General features: G+C 57.2%; 1 gene segment (V, D, J or C); it reads left to right on the top strand.

Moving 5' to 3' along the window:
- Positions 1 to 2350: 2350 nt before the first annotated feature.
- Positions 2351 to 15129, top strand: LOC128946321 (Ig heavy chain V-A2 region P-MU-3-like). The segment is given in 4 exon segments: positions 2351 to 2427; positions 6870 to 7017; positions 9372 to 9705; positions 15062 to 15129. Coding segments are annotated over 4 exon segments (627 nt in total).
- Positions 15130 to 15683: the final 554 nt, after the last annotated feature.

The following is a 15683-nucleotide window of genomic DNA, read 5'->3' as shown; positions in this document are numbered from 1 at the left end:
CACCCCCGTCTCCATGTCGCCCCCCGTCTTGAATCCCCAGACCCTTCCCCCAAAACTCACCCATTGACTCAGACCTTGAACCCTTTGTCCCAAATCTCCCCCGTTTGCCCCTATGGTCAGCACTGACCCCAAACCCTCCCCTGCTCCTGCCCCAAAACTCAACCTTTGGCCCCAAACCTTAACCCCTGGCCTCCAGTTCAGGCCTCCTCCAATCAGGGCCCGGGGAGCTGGGGGAGATTTGGGTGAAATGGGCAGAAGTGGGAGAAAGTCCAGAGTTGAGGCAGTAGGGGCAGAGTTTGGGGGAAACTCTTTAACAACTGAGGAGAAAAGCGGGGCTCTGGAGGAAGGATCACTGGGAGTGGAGACATCTGGTGACCATCAGGGAGGGTGGGACCACTGCTGGAATTGTCACTAAAAGCAGCAACACCACCACCATAACTACTATTAGGACATTTGGTGCAGAAATAAACGTCAGAGTCCTCGTCCTTTAGGTTGTTCATGGTCAGCTCACCGAGCTCTGCCCTTTGTCCCTGGAGATCCTGAACCGGCCCTGCACCCATGGCGCATAGTAAATATTGGAACCATCGCTCCTGATGTAGGCAATGCATTCCAGCCCCTACCCGGGTCTCTGGCGGACCCAGTTCGTGGCAAAACTGCCAAAACTGAACCCAGACCCTCGGCAGAGGAGGCGCAGGGACCCCCCGGGGGGCTGGAGGTCCGCCCCGCACTCCAGCAGGGTCACGGCCGCCTGGAGCCCTGCGGGACAAAGGGGAGATGGGGATGGGAAACCTGATTAATCGAGTCCCCAAGTCATCAAGGCCAGTTGGAAAAAATGATGGGATCCATTCTGGAGGGTGACCAGGATCACGAGGAGAAGGAAGATGTGTTCACCATTTGGGGCCAATAGTTGGGATTTTGGGGTCAAGGCATGAGCTTTGGCCTCATCCCCATCTCCCCTTTTTCTCGCAGGGCTCCGGGCGGCCGTGACCCTGCTGGAGTGCGGGGGGGAAACCTCAGCCCCCCGGGGGTCCCTGCTCTTCCTCTGCCGAGGGCCCGGGATCGATTTTGGGAATTTTGGGATGGGCTGGATGAGCCAGAGACCCGCGCAGAGTTGGAGTTTGTGGCGAGTGTCACCATTGATGGTGCCACTCCCAGATACGCGCCATCGTTCAAGGGTCGGTTCACGATCTCCAGGGACAACGGTCAGAGCTCGGTGACGCTGACCATGAACAACCTCAAGGTCGAGGATTCCGCCTTTTTTTTCTGTGTCAAACTTTGCAATGGTTACGCTGGCAATTCTATTGACGCTGGTTTCGGCATCTATCCTGGCAGTGACCATGATGGTCAACTGATGCCTCCAATCGCAGAGATCCTTCCAAAAAATCCCAGCCCTGTTCCTAGAAGTTTGACCATTTCCCCCAAACTCCACCATCACTACCCCAATTCCCAATTTCCCCCCAGTTTCTCCCATTTCTCCCCATTCTGGCCCTTCCCCTCCGTCCCAGTGTGGAACGGGGATCACTCCAGGGCCCTTTGCACACAAAGCTTTTTGTGCAGCCGGCGCTCTGCTGCGGCGCCCCGAGGCTGAGCTGCCCTCTGCCAAACACAGATGTTCACAGTGACCAAAACCAGGAACTTTCTGTTTCCTTTCCTGCCCCAGCCGGGCCCCGGCAGCTGCCGGGGAGGAAGTGGGGGGAGGCTGCGGAGCCCCAAAATTGCGGTGTCTGCTCCTCCCTCCCTCCCTCCCTCCGTTGCTCCCACCTGAGGCTTCTCTTCTCCCTCAGCGGCCGCGGTGTCTGGTGCTGCTCCTTGGGGCTGGGGTTGGAATCCTCTCAAGGAGCTCTGGACATGGCGACGATGCTGGTGGTGGCAGCAAACCCCCATCCCTGGCTCCCCAAATGTCCCAAAATCCCCAAATCCTGCCCCAAATCCCAACCCTTGATCCCCTTCTTGACCTTCACCTAGTGTCCACCATCTTTGCCCCAACTTCCGACTTTCTCCCAATTTTTCCCATTTCACCCAAATCGCCCCCAGCTCCTGGGCCCTGATTGGAGGAGGCCTGAACTGGGGGCCAGGGGTGAAGGTTTGGAGCCAATGGTTGAGTTTTGGGGCAGGAGCAGTGGAGGGTTTGGGGTCAGTGCTGACCATCGGGGCAAATGGTGGAGATTTGGGACAAAGGGTCAAGGGCTGAGGTTTGTGGGGAGGATCTGGGATTGGGGACGGGGGGGACACTGAGAGGGGGGTGGATCCACAACTGTCATCTTCACTATAAGAACCAGGACTACAACAACCAGTACCAGCATATTTGGCACAGAAATAGGATCCGGAATTGTCGTCCTTGAGGTTGTTCATGGTCAGCGTCATCGAGATCTTCCTGTTGTCCCTGGAGATCCTGAACCGGCCCATGACCGACGGCACGTACGTGGTGTAAGCACCATTGCTGGTGATCCCTGCGAGCCATTGCAGCACCTGCCCGGGTCTCTGGCGCAGCCAGTGCATCCCAAAACCTCCAAAATCGAACCCGGCCCCTCGGCAGAGGAGGCACAGGGACCCCCCGGGGAGCTGGAGGTTCCCCCGGCACTCCAGCAGGTTCACGGCCGCCTGGAGCCCTGCGGGGAAAAAGGGGAGATGGGGATGGGAAACCTGATTGGTGAAGAGTTCCCAAGTTGGCATTGCATGATTAAAAAAGGGGTGGGACCCCAGTAGGAGGAGGATGATGAACTCCAAGTGTTCTAATTTGTGGCCAAGGGTCAGGATTTGCGTCAAGGGTTGAGCTTTGGCCCCATCCCCATCTCCCCTTTGTCCCGCAGGGCTCCGGGCGGCCGTGACCCTACTGGAGTGTGGGGAGAACCTCCAGCCCCCCGGGGGGTCCCTGCGCCTCCTCTGCCAAGGGTTCGGGTTCGATTTCGGACAGTCTGGAATGATGTGGATCCTCCAGAGACAGGGGCAGGCTCTGGAATGGGTCGCAGGGATCAGCAGTGGTTCCTACACCGCATACGCGCCATCTGTAAAGGGCCGGTTCACAATCTCCAGGGACAACGGGCAGAGGTCGGTGATGCTGACCATGAACAACCTCAAGGACGAGGATTCCGGATCCTATTTCTGTGCAAAATCTCCTTATGCTGGTTCTAATTACGAAGCTTATGGTATTTATGTTGGTTTAAGCCCTGCCTTTCTTGATGGGTTCCCAAATGCCCCGAGTCCTCAGACCCTCCCCCCAAACCTCAGCCCTTGGCACCTTGTCCCACATCTCCGCCATTTGCCCCAATGGTCAGCACTGACCCCAAACCCTCCCCTGCTCCTGCCCCAAAACTCAACCATTGGCCCCAAACCTTTACCCCTGGCCTCCAGTTCAGGCCTCCTCCAATCAGGGCCCGGGGAGTTGGGGGAGATTTGGGTGAAATGAGCAAAACTCTGGGAAAGCCGAATGTTGGGGCAGCAGGGGCGGAGTATGGAAGGAACTGGTGAAGATTTGATGAACAGAGCTGGGAGTCGGGGAAATATCTCTGGGGATTGTGGGCACTTGGGACTGCAAAGGGGCTGGGGCCACGGCAGGAATTCTCAATACGAGCGGGTCCAGCAGAACCATAACCATTACTGCTATGTTTGGCGCAGAAATAAACAGCGGAATCGTCGTCCTTGAGGTTGTTCATGGTCAGCGTCACCGAGCTCTGCCCGTTGTCCCTGGAGATCGGGACCCGGCCCTTGACCGATGGCGCGTAGTAGCTGTTGGCAGCATTGTAGTAGATGCTTGCGAAGTATTCCAAAGCCTGCCCGGGTCTCTGGCGAATCCAGAACATGGAGAAACTCCCGAAATCGAACCCGGACCCTCGGCAGAGGAGGCACAGGGACCCCCCGGGGGGCTGGAGATCCCCCCCGACTCCAGCAGGGTCACGGCCGCCTGGAGCCCTGCGGGACAAAGGGGAGATGGGGATGAGGCCAAAGCTCATCCCTTGACCCAAATCCTGACTCTTGGCCCCAATCTGGGACCCTTGGATTTCATCATCCTCCTTCCTGTTGGGTGTCGATACTTTATCAAGCTTGACCCTCCCAGGTTGCGGCCCTTGACAAATCAGGTTTCTTATCCCCATCTCCCCTTTGTCCCGCAGGGCTCCGGGCAGCCGTGACCCTGCTGGAGTGCGGGGGGGAAGCTCCAGCCCCCCGGGGGTTCCCTGCGCCTCCTCTGCCGAGGGTCCGTGTGCGATTTTGGGAGCAATGGAATGTTCTGGATGCGCCAGAGACCCGGGTAGGGGCTGGAGTGTCTCACGGGGAACAGCAGGGACGGTTCCATCGCCCACTACGGGGCGTCATTCAAGGAGCGCGTCAGGAACTCCAGGGACAAGTGGCAGATCTTGGTGACGCTGACCATGAACAACCTCAACGACGAGGATTCCGCCACCTATTTCTGCACCAAATCTGCTGATAATTATTCGGGGAATAATGCTTATAATGTTGACCCCATCCCCATGGCTGTGTCCCCCCCTGTCTCCGTTCCCCAGACCCTTCCCCCAGTCCCCAGCCCCTGACCCCATTCCTGTCCCTGTGTCCCAGCTCTGAACCTGTTCTGCCCCAATCTCAGCTCCTGGCCCCAAACCTCAGGTCTGGGCTCCACGTCCCAACCACATTCCCCAAAACGGACGGGGATGTCCCAGATCCAGCCCCACTATGTCAATCTGCCTTTGCTTTGTGTAATTGACCACAAACCCCTGGCGGTGAGCTGCGCCATTGAGTTCTGTGTATGCTGCCGGGGCCGTGAGCCACCGGCACCTCCCCATGGCCACAGCCCGGTGAGGAGAGCGATGGTGGGAAACCAAACGGCTCCAGAGGGGTCCCCATAGCCCCGTCCCAGTGGGGATTGGGACAGAGACCCCCGGGCAGGGATGGGACCAGGGCTGAGATTTTGGGGAAATTTTGGGGGTTTGGAGACAGCTGGGGACGCTGAGATGGGTGCGTGGATCCACCACTGGGGTCTTCACCATAAGCAGCAGCCTTCCAGCTATAAGCATCAGCACCCTTGGCACAGAAATAGGATGCGGAATCCTCGTCCTTGAGGTTGTTCATGGTCAGCGTCACCGAGTTCTGCCCGTTGTCCCTGGAGATTGTGAACCGGCCCTTGACCGATGGCGCATAGTAGATGGTGCCACCACCGCTGCTGATACTTGCGAGTCACTCCAGCCTCTGCCCAGGTCTCTGATAGACCCAGTACATTTCAAAACTGCCAAAATCGAACCCGGATCCTCGGCAGAGGAGGCACAGGGAACCCCCGGGGGGCTGGAGGTCCCCCCCGCACTCCAGCAGGGTCACGGCGGCCCGGAGCTCAACGAGACAAAGGGGAGATGGGGAGGAGAAACCTGATGGGTCCAGGGCCACAAACTGGGAGGGGAAAGCTTGATACAGGATTGCGACACACCTGGCAGGAGGATGATGAACTCCAAGGGTCCCAATTTGGGGCCAATAGTCAGGATTTGGATCAAGCGTTGAGCTTTGGCCCCATCCCGATCTTCCTTTTGTCCCACAGGGCTCCGGATGGCCGTGACCCTGCTGGAGTGCGGGGTGGACCTCCAGCCCCCTGGGGGGTCCCTGCGCCTCCTCTGTTGAGGGTCCGGGTTCAATATTGGAATATTGGAATGGATTGGTTTCGCCAGAGATCCGGGCAGGAGCTGGAGTGGCCCGCAGGGATCCACAGCGATGGTTCGTACATCTACTATGCAGATTCAGTCAAGTGTGGAAGTGGGGGGAAGGCTGCGGAGCCTCAAAATCGCGGCGTCTTCTCCTCCCTCCCTCCCTCCCTCGCTCCCACCTGGGGCTTCACTTCTCCCTCAGCGGCCGCGGTGTCTAGGGCTGCTCCTTGGGGCTGGGCTGGAATCCTCTCTGGGGGCTCTGGAGAAAAAACCCCCTTTTTTAACGAAAACACATGAAATTTTGGGGAGATGAAACTGTTGAAATTGATCTCGAGCCAAGGGCTCCATGCTGAGAGAAGCAGATGGGTGCAAGGGTGGAGTCACCTGGAACGTTCCATGCGTAAAGGGCAGGGTCAGAATGGCCAAGGAGAGCTCAGGAGCCAAAATGGCCCCGAGCGGGCCCCGAGCTGAGGTGTGGGGCCAGGAGCTGAGAATGTGGGGCAGAGCCATGGCAGGGTTGGGGCACGGGGACAGGAGTGGGGTCAGGGGCTGGAATTTAGGGGAAGGGTCTGGGGAACGGGGACAGGGGGGACACAGCGATAAGGGTGGGGTCAAAACGATCAGGAGCAGCCCAACCATCAGCAGCAGCTTTGGCACAGAAATGGGATCCGGAATCCTCGTCCTTAGGGTTTTCCATGGTCAGCGTCACCGAGTTCTGCCCGTTGTCCCTGGAGATCCTGAACCGGCCCTGCACTGCATCGGCGTAGCCGATGCCTCCACCATTGTTTAACCCTGCGACGATTTCCAGCCCCTGCCCGGGTCTCTGGCATTCTCAGCCCATCCCAAAACTGCCAAAACTAAACCTGGACCCTCAGCAGAGGAGGCGCAGAGAGCCCCCGGGGGCTGGAGGTCCCCCCCACACTCCAGCAGGGTCACGGCTGCCCGGAGCCCTGCGGGACAAAGGGGAGATGATGGAAATCATAAACCTGATTGGTTGAGGACCTCAAAGTGGACGTGGCCATTAGGAAAAAAGGGACAGGACCCACATGGGAGGAGGATGATGAACTCCAAGAGTCCCAGTTTGGGGCCGATCGTCAGGACTTGGGTCAAGGGTTGAGCTTTGGCCTCATCCCCATCTCCCCTTTTTCCCGCAGGGCTCCGGGTGTCCGTGACCCTGCTGGAGTGCGGGGGGGACCTCCAGCCCCCCGGGGGTTCCCTGCGCTTCCTCTGCCGAGGGTCTGGGTTCAGTTTTGGGAATTTTGGAATCAGCTGGTTCTGCCAGAGACCCGGGCAGGGTTTGGAATACGTCGCGGGGATCCATAGCAGTGGCAGCACCTTCTACGCGCCATCGTTCAGGGGCCGGGTCCGGATCTCGAGGGACAACGGGCAGAGCTCGGTGATGCTGACCATGAACAACCTCAAGGACGAGCATTCCGGATCCTATTTCTGTGCCAAATCTGCTGATAGTGGTTTTTGTAGTACTGCTGCTTATAGTGACGATGGCCGTTGTGGATCCATCCCCATCTCTGCGTCCTCACCTGTCCCCAAACTGAGACTCTTCCTTCAAATTGTCCCCTAAACCTCAGCCCTTGACCCTTTGTCCCAAATCTCCCCCATTTGCCCTAATGGTCAGCACTGACCCCAAACCCTCCCCTGCTCCTGCCCCAAAACTCAACCATTGGCCCCAAACCTTAACCCCTGGCCTCCAGTTCAGGCCTCCTCCAATCAGGGCCCGGGGAGCTGGGGGAGATTTCGGTGACATGGGCAATGCTGGGAGAAAGTCGAGTGTTGGGTCATCAGGGGTGGAGTTTGGAGGATACTCCTTAACAACTGAGGAGAAAAGCGGGGCTCTGGCGGACGGATCACTGGGAGTGGAGACATCTGGTGACCATCGTGGAGGGCGGGACCACAGCCGGAATTGTCACTAAAAGCAGAAACACCACCTCCATAACCACTAGTAGCACCCTTGGCACAGAAATAAATGGCGGAATCCTCGTCCTTGAGGTTGTTCATGGTCAGCGTCACCGAGCTCTGCCCTTTGTCCCTGGAGATTGTGACCCGGCCCATGACAGACGGCGCGTAGTCCGTGCTGCCACCATTGCTGTTGATACTGGCGATGTATTCCAGCGTCTGCCCAGGTCTCTGGTGCATACAGCCCATCCCAAAACTGCCAAAATCAAACCCAGTTGCGCGGCACAGCAACGTCAGGGACCCCCTGGGGGCCTGGAGGTCCCCCCCGCACTCCAGAAGGGTCACGCCTGCATGGAGCCCTGCGGGACAAAGGGGAGATGAGGATGTGGAGCCTGATTTGCTGTGGGATCAAAGTAGGTGTGGCTTGCTGTTAAAAGGGGCGGGACCCCCCTGGGAGGACAGTGATGAAATCCAAGGGTCCAAGTTTGGGGCCAACAGTCAGGATTTGGGTCAAGGGTTCAGCTTTGGCCTCATCCCCATCTCCCCTTCGTCCCGCAGGGCTCCGGGCGGCCGTGACCCTGCAGGACTACGGGTGGGACCGCCCGCCCTCTGTGAGACCCTGCGTCTCCTCTGCCGAGGGTCTGGGTTCGATTTCGGACAAACCAGTTTTATTTGGGTCTGCCAGAGGCCTGGACAGGGGCTGGGATGGGTTGCGCGGATTGACTACGATGGAGACACCTTCTATGGGGATTTGGTCAAGGGATGGTTCACGATCTCCAGGGACAACGGGCAGAGCTCGGTGACGCTGACCATGAACAACCTCAAGGACGAGGATTCTGGATCCTATTTCTGTGGCAAAGCTCCAGAAGGAAAATATGCTCCGGCTTCTGTTTATGGTTTTGACCCCTTTCCCATGGCTGTGTCACCAGCTCTCCGGGTTCTCCAGACCCTTCTCCCAAACTCTGCCCCTGACCACATTTCTGACGCCATCGCGCAAACCTGCTTTCTCTCTGCCCCGAATTCTCCACTCTTGACCACAAAGTTGACCCAAATCTTTAACCATGACCAGAAGTATCCACTTTCAGAATCGAGTTTTGGGGCACAAAGTGGAGATTTGGGGTCAGGAGTTGTGATTTGGGGTCAGCGAGTGGGAATTGGGGCCGAGGCAGAGCAAGGTTGGGATCAATGTTCAAGGGCTGGGTGTGGGCTGGGGGTTTGGGGGAAGGGTCTCGGGAATGGGGATGGGGGGGACACAGGGATGGGGATGGGGACACCATGGGTATCGTCACTACGAGCAGCATGTTCAGGGTAATTATTAGCAGCACACTTGGCGCAGAAATAAACGGCGGAATCCTCGTCCTTGAGGTTGTTCATGGTCAGCCACACCGAGCTCTGCCCGTTATCCCTGGAGATTGTGAACCGGCCCTTGACCGATGGATTATAGTAGGTGGTGCCACCAGTGCTGTAGATGCCTGCGACGTATTGCAAACCCTGCCCGGGTCTCTGGCGGATCCAGTACATTCCATAACTCCCAAAACTGAACCCGGACCCTCGGCACAGCAATGTCAGGGACCCCCTGGGTGTCTGGAGGTCCCCCTCACACTCCAGCAGGGTCACGGCTGCCTGGAGCCCTGCGGGACAAAGGGGAGATGATGGAAATCAAGAGTCTGATTGGTCCAGGGCTTTTAAGTGGGCGTGGCCAGCTGGACAAAGGGATAGAACACTCCTGGGATGAGGATGATGAACTCCAAGGGTCCCAGTTTGGGGCCAAGAGTCAGGATCTGTGTCAAGGGTTGAGCTTTGGCCTCATCCCCATCTCCCCTTTTTCCTGCAGGGCTCCGGGCGGCCGTGACCCTGCTGGAGTGTGGGGGGGACCTCCAGCGCCCCGGGGCATCCCTGCGCCTCCTCTGCCGAGGGTCCGGGCTCGATTTTGGGGATTATGGAATGTACTGGATCCGCCAGAGACCAGGGCAGGCGCTGGAATACGTCGCAGGCATCTACTACAACAGTGCCAACACCTTCTACGCGCCATCGGTCAAAGGCCGGTTCACGATCTCCAGGGACAACGGGCAGAGCTCGGTGACGCTGACCATGAACAACCTCAAGGACGAGGATCCCGCCATGTATTTCTGCGCGAAGTGTGCTGCTAATAATTACCGTGAACATGCTGCACGTAGTGACGATGCCCAAGCTTTTCCCACCCCCATCCCCTTATCCCCCCCCGTCCCTATTCCCCAAACCCTTCCCCCAAACCCCCAGCCCACACCCAGCCCTTCACCATTGATCCCAACCTTGCTCTGCCTCGGCCCCAGTTCTCATCCGCTGACCCCAAACCACAACTCCTGACCCCAAATCTCCTCTTTCTGCCCCAAAACTTTGCTCTGAAGGTCGGGGTTTGAGGCCAAGGGTCCCGATTTGGGGACAAATGTTGAGGAATCGTGTCAGCGGCTGCTGCTGCAGGGAGCACAAGTGGGGATTTGGGGCAGATTCGGGCGATTTTTGGTGCCAACATAGTTGGGTCTGGGGCAGAACCAGTTCGTGGGTTTCGGCTCCGTGATTGGTGGTGTTGGAACTGGGGGAGATCTGGGGCAAAGGGTCAAGAATGCGGTCAAGGGCTGAGATCTGGGGGAAGGGTCTGGGGCCTGGGGGCAGGAGGGGACCCAGTCAAGGGGAAGAGGCCAAGAGCAGAGACATCATTACCCCAACTGGGACCAGCAGCCTCGGCGCAGAAATAGGATCCGGTATCCTCATCCTTGAGGTTGTTCATGGTCAGCGTCACCGAGCTCGGCCCGTTGTCCCTGGAGATCATGAACCGGCCCTGCACTGAACCCGCATACTCGGTGTAACTACCACTGCTGATCCCTGTTAGCCACTCCAGCCCCTGCCCGGATCTCTGGCGGATCCAGAACATTCCATAATCCCCAAAACTGAACCCAGGCCCTCGGCAGAGGAGGGGCAGGGACCCCCCGGGGGCTGGAGGTCCCCTCCGCACTCTGGAAGGGTCACGGCTGCTCCCCCATGCCCAAACCTTCACCGGTTTTTCCCCAAATTGCCTTTTTTTGTCCCCAAACATCCGACAGAGGTATCCTGAATGGTAAAGTGTCTTAAACCCTGCAATTAGCTGCGATCCACCCATTTAATACTTTGACAGCTCTGCCTGACTTTTGCATCGCCCCATCGCCATCTCCCCTTTTTCCCGCAGGGTTCCGGGCGGCCGTGACCCTGCTGGAGGGCGGGGGGGACCTCCAGCCCCCCGGGGGGTCCCTGACGTTGCTGTGCCGAGGGTCCGGGTTCAGTTTCGGCAGTTTTGGGATGGCCTGGATTCGCCAAAGACCCGGGCAGTGGCTGGAGTGGGTTGGAACCATCACCAGCAGTGGTGGCGTCACCAGGTACGCGGATTCAGTCAAGGGCCGGTTCACAATCTCCAGGAACAACGGGCAGAGCTCGGTGACGCTGACCATGAACAACCTCAAGGACGATGATTCCGGATCCTATTTCTGTGCCAAGGACACCGATGGTCACGGTGCTTATGCTGATGCTGGTGTGGGAGGATGGAACAGCAAAGCCTTATCAATGTGATTTCCTGGCAAAAGAATTTGAGAATATGGAAACCATCAGCGAGATTGAAATGAAAGCAAGCTTTAGGATCCCTCAGTTACTTAACAACTGGAAAACAACTTTGTGGCCGGCTGAAGGTGATCCCATTTTGATGGAACAACACCCTCTGCCTGCAGACAGGCCCAAGGCTCAGAGCGACTCTACAGCTTGGCAGAAGGGGCCAAAGAGGAGTTTTTGGGGTTTAAAGATACTCTAAAAAGGAGTTTTTAGCGTTTAAAGTTAGTCCAAAGAGGAGTTTTCGGGTTTAAAATTACTCCAAAAAGGTGATTTTAGGGTTTCCAAAGAGCAGATCTTAGGCTTGGCAGAAGGGGCCCAAAGAGGAGTTTTTAGGGTTTAAAATGTAATAGAGTATGGTAATGAAACCGTTCTTATAGGCTGTATGTAAATGCTGTAGGGTTTGTATATTGGACCAAATTCGTTAGTGAGAATTAGAATATTCAACAGAGAAGAAGATTTATTGTATTGTGGTGGGAACCTCACTCTCTTACCCTTTTATTCTCTTAGAGTTTTATGTTCTTGCCCTTTTACACTCTTACACTTTTATTCACTGACTCTTTCACTCTCTTACCCTTTTTATTCTCTCACCCTTTTACTCATTTACCTTTTTTACTCTCTTACTCTCTTCCCGTCTCATCCTCTCTCCCCTCTTTCTCTCAGCCCTTCTCCAGCTGTGCCTGGCAGCTCCCAGCAGGGCCCTGCAGGTCTTCCTTTGCAATAAACCGAAAATGCCATGACCTGGCTGCAGAGATCTCTCGTGTCCGTCCGTCTGTCCCGACTGTCCTGCACCCTGATGGTCCAACAATGTTGGTCGGGGGGTGGGGCCAAGGCGTCACGTCAATAGAAGTAATACCATAAGTACCATCAGGAGTATAAGCATATTTGGCACAGAAATAGGATCCGGAATCCTCGTCCTTGAGGTTTTTCATGGTCAGCGTCACCGAGCTCTGCCCATTGTCCTTGGAGATCGTTAACCGGCCCTTGACCGAATGCGCGTAGCTTGTTGTGCCAGTGGTGCTGATATCTGCAATGAACTCCAGCGCCTGCCTGGGTCTCTGGCGGATCCAGGCCATCACAATAATCCCAAAATCAATCTCGGCTGCTCGGCAGAGGAGGCGCAGGGAGCCCCCAGGGGGCTGGAGGTCCCCCCCGCACTCCAGCAGGGTCACGGCCGCCTGGAGCCCTGCGGGACAAAGGGGAGATGGGGATGAGGAGCCGGACCTTGGTGTGGGCTGTGCTGGGGGTGACCAGATCCAAAAAGGGACCTGGACCCACCTGGGAGGGCCAGCAGGACTGGGAGGAGGAGAAAGTGCCACAATTTGAGGCCAACATCCGAATCTGCATGCAGGAATCAACATTTGGGTGGATTTTTTCCCTCATTCCAATCTGCCCTTTGTCCCGCAGGGTTCCAGGCGACCGTGACCCTGCTGGAGTGCAGGGGGCAACTCCAGCCCCCCAGGGGTTCCCTGCACCTCCTCTGCCGAGGGTCCGGGTTCAGTTTCGGCAGCTCTGACGTGCTCTGCATCTGCCAGGGACCCGGGCAGGGGCTGGAATGGGTCGCATGGATCAGGAGCAATGGTTCCAGCACCATCTACACGCCGTCGGTTCAGGGCCGGTTTACAATCTCCAGGGACAACGGGCAGAGCTCAGTGACGCTGACCATGAACAACCTCAAGGACGAGGATTCCGGATCTTATTTCTGTGCCAGACGTCACAAGTATTGGGGCGCTGATTATGCTTTTATTGATGACGACACCAGTGGCACCACCCCCACGGTGGGCAGCAAATGTCCCCAATCTCCAGAGATTCTTCTCCCAAATCCCAGCCCTACTCCTCAAATCTAGACTATTTTCCGGCAAACTCTACCCATTCTGCCTCAAGTGTCGACCTTCCCCATTATTTTCCTATTTAAACTTAATCTACCCCAGGTCCCAGGGCCCTGATTGGCTGAGCTGGCACAGGCAGAAATGGGAACTCTTGGAGAGTAAGGCCTGAACTGGAGCTCAGGGGTGTAGGTTTGGGGCCAGTGGTTGAGTTTTGGGGCAGGAGCAGGGGAGGGTTTGGGGTCAGTGCTGACCATTGGGGCAAATGGGGGAGATTTGGGACAAAGGGTCAAGGGCTGGTTCAATGCGTGAGGTTTGGGATGAAAATCAGAATTATGAGTGTAAAATGATGGGAGTGGGATGTAAGGCAGGACCATGAGACCCTCAGGGCCATTGTCACCATTAGCAGCAGCACCATAAACATCAGCAGCCCTGGCAAAGAAATAGGATCCGGAATCCTCGTCCTTGAGGTTGTTCATGGTCAGCGTCACCGAGTTCTGCCCGTTGTCCCTGGAGATCGTGACCCGGCCCTTGACCGCTGGCGCGTACTCGGTGTAACCACCACTGTCACTGATCCTTGCGATATATTCCAGCCCCTGCCCGGGTCTCTGTCGATATCAGCCCATCCCAAAACTGCCGAAACTGAACCCGGACCCTCGGCAGAGGAGGCGCAGGGACCCCCCCGGGAAGCTGGAGGTCCCCCCCACACTCCAGCAGGGTCACGGCCACCCGGAGCCCTGCGGGACAAAGGGGAGATGGGGATGCAGCCAAAGCTCAGCCCTTGACCCAAATCTTGACTCTTGGCCCAAACTGGGAGCCTTGGTGTTCATCATCCTCCTCCCAGGTGAGTCACATCCCATTTTCCAGCAGACCACACCCGCTTTGACCCAACAGCCAATCAGGTTTCTCATCCCCTTTGTCCCGCAGGGCTCCGGGCAGCCGTGACCCTGCTGGAGTGTGGGGGGGCACCTCCAGCCCCCCGGAGGGTCCCTGACGTTGCTGTGCCGAGGGTCCGGGTTCAGTTTTGGGAGTTATGGAATGTACAGGATCTGCCAGAGACCGGGGATGGGGCTGGAATTCGTCACAGGGATCTACAGCTGTGGTGGCACCACTGGCTACTCGCCATTGGTCAAGGGCCTATTCAGGATCTCCAGGGACAGCTGGCAGAGCTCGGTGACACTGACCATGAACAACCTCAAGGACGAGGATTTTGCCATCTATTTTTGCGGAAAATCGTCTGGCACTGGTGATGGTGGTGCTGTTGCTAATTTAGGTGATGATGATGGTTGTGTCCCCATCTCCGTGTCCCCCCCTGTCCCCCTTCCCCAGACCCTTCCCCCAGACCCCCAGCCCACACCCAGCCCTTGGCCGTCGATCCCAGCCTTGCTCTGCCTCGGGCCCAATTCTCACTCGCTGACCCCAAACCACAACTCCTGACCCCAAATCTCTTCTTTGTGCCCCAAAAGTTTGCTCTGTAGTTCGGGATTTGAGGCCAAGGGTTCAAATTTTTGTCAGAATTGGGGATTCGTGTCAGCAGCTGTGACTGGGAGCACAAAGTGGGGTTTTGGGGCAGAATCGGGTGATTTTGGTGCAAACTTAATTGGGTTTGGGGCAGAACCAGTTTGGGGGTTTTGGCTGCACAGTCGGTGTCGTGGAACTGGGGGAGATCTGGGACAAGGGGTCAAGAAGGGGGTCAAGGACTAAAATTTGGGGGAAGGGTCTGGAGATTGGGGACAGGAGGGGATGCAGTAAAGGGGAAGAGGCCAAGAGCAGAGACATCATTACCCCACCTGGCACCAGCAGCCTTGGCACAGAAATAGGATCTGGAATCTACATCCCTTAGGTTGTTCATGGTCAGTGTCACCGAGCTCTGCCCGTTCTCCCTGGAGATCGTGACCCGGCCCTTGACCAATGGCGCGTACTCGGTGTAAGCACCATTGCTGTAGATCCCGGCAAGCCACTCCAGCCCCTGCCCGGATTTCTGGTGGATGCAGAACATTCCAAAACTCCCAAAATTGAACCCAGACCCTCGGCACAGCAACGTCAGGGACCCCCCCTGGGGGGCTGGAGGTCTTCCCCACGCTCCAGCAGGGTCACGGCCGCCCGGAGCCCTGCGAGACAAAGGGGATATGGGGATGGGGCCAAAGCTCAACACTTGACCCAAGTCCTGACTCTTGGCCCCGAACTGTGACCCTTGGAAATCTCATCCTAGTTGTCCTGCTCCTGCTGATCTTCCCAGGTCCCGCCCCATTTTCCAGTTTGACACACCCACTTTTAAGCCCTCAGCCAATCAGTTTTCTCATCCCCATCTCCCCTTTGTCCCGCAGGGCTCCGGGCAGGGCGTGACCCTGCTGGAGTGCGGGGGGTCCTCCAGCCCCCCGGGAGGTCCCTGCACCTCCTCTGCCGAGGGGCCGGGTTCAGTTTCAGACAATTTGGGATGGGCTGGATGCACCAGAGACCTGGGCAGGTGCTGGAATTTGTAGCACAGATCAGCCCTGCTGGCGCCACCTACTACGCAGGTTCTGTCAAGGGTCGGTTCAGGATCTCCAGGGACAACGGGCAGAGCGCGATGACGCTGACCATGAACAAACTCAGGGACGACGATTCCGGATCCTATTTCTGTGCCAAGGATTCCTATGGTGGCTGGAATGCTGCCCATGCCATTGGTTTCACTCCCGGTGGTTGTGTTGGTGTTTGGGGTGCTGTCCCGGTC

This window comes from Melozone crissalis, unplaced genomic scaffold (assembly GCF_028551555.1).
Source record: "Melozone crissalis strain CALT ecotype California unplaced genomic scaffold, PUWL_Pcris_2 ptg000079l_1, whole genome shotgun sequence".
Classification (NCBI taxonomy): domain Eukaryota; kingdom Metazoa; phylum Chordata; class Aves; order Passeriformes; family Passerellidae; genus Melozone; species Melozone crissalis.
This window is presented reverse-complemented; position numbering and strand designations above follow the sequence as displayed.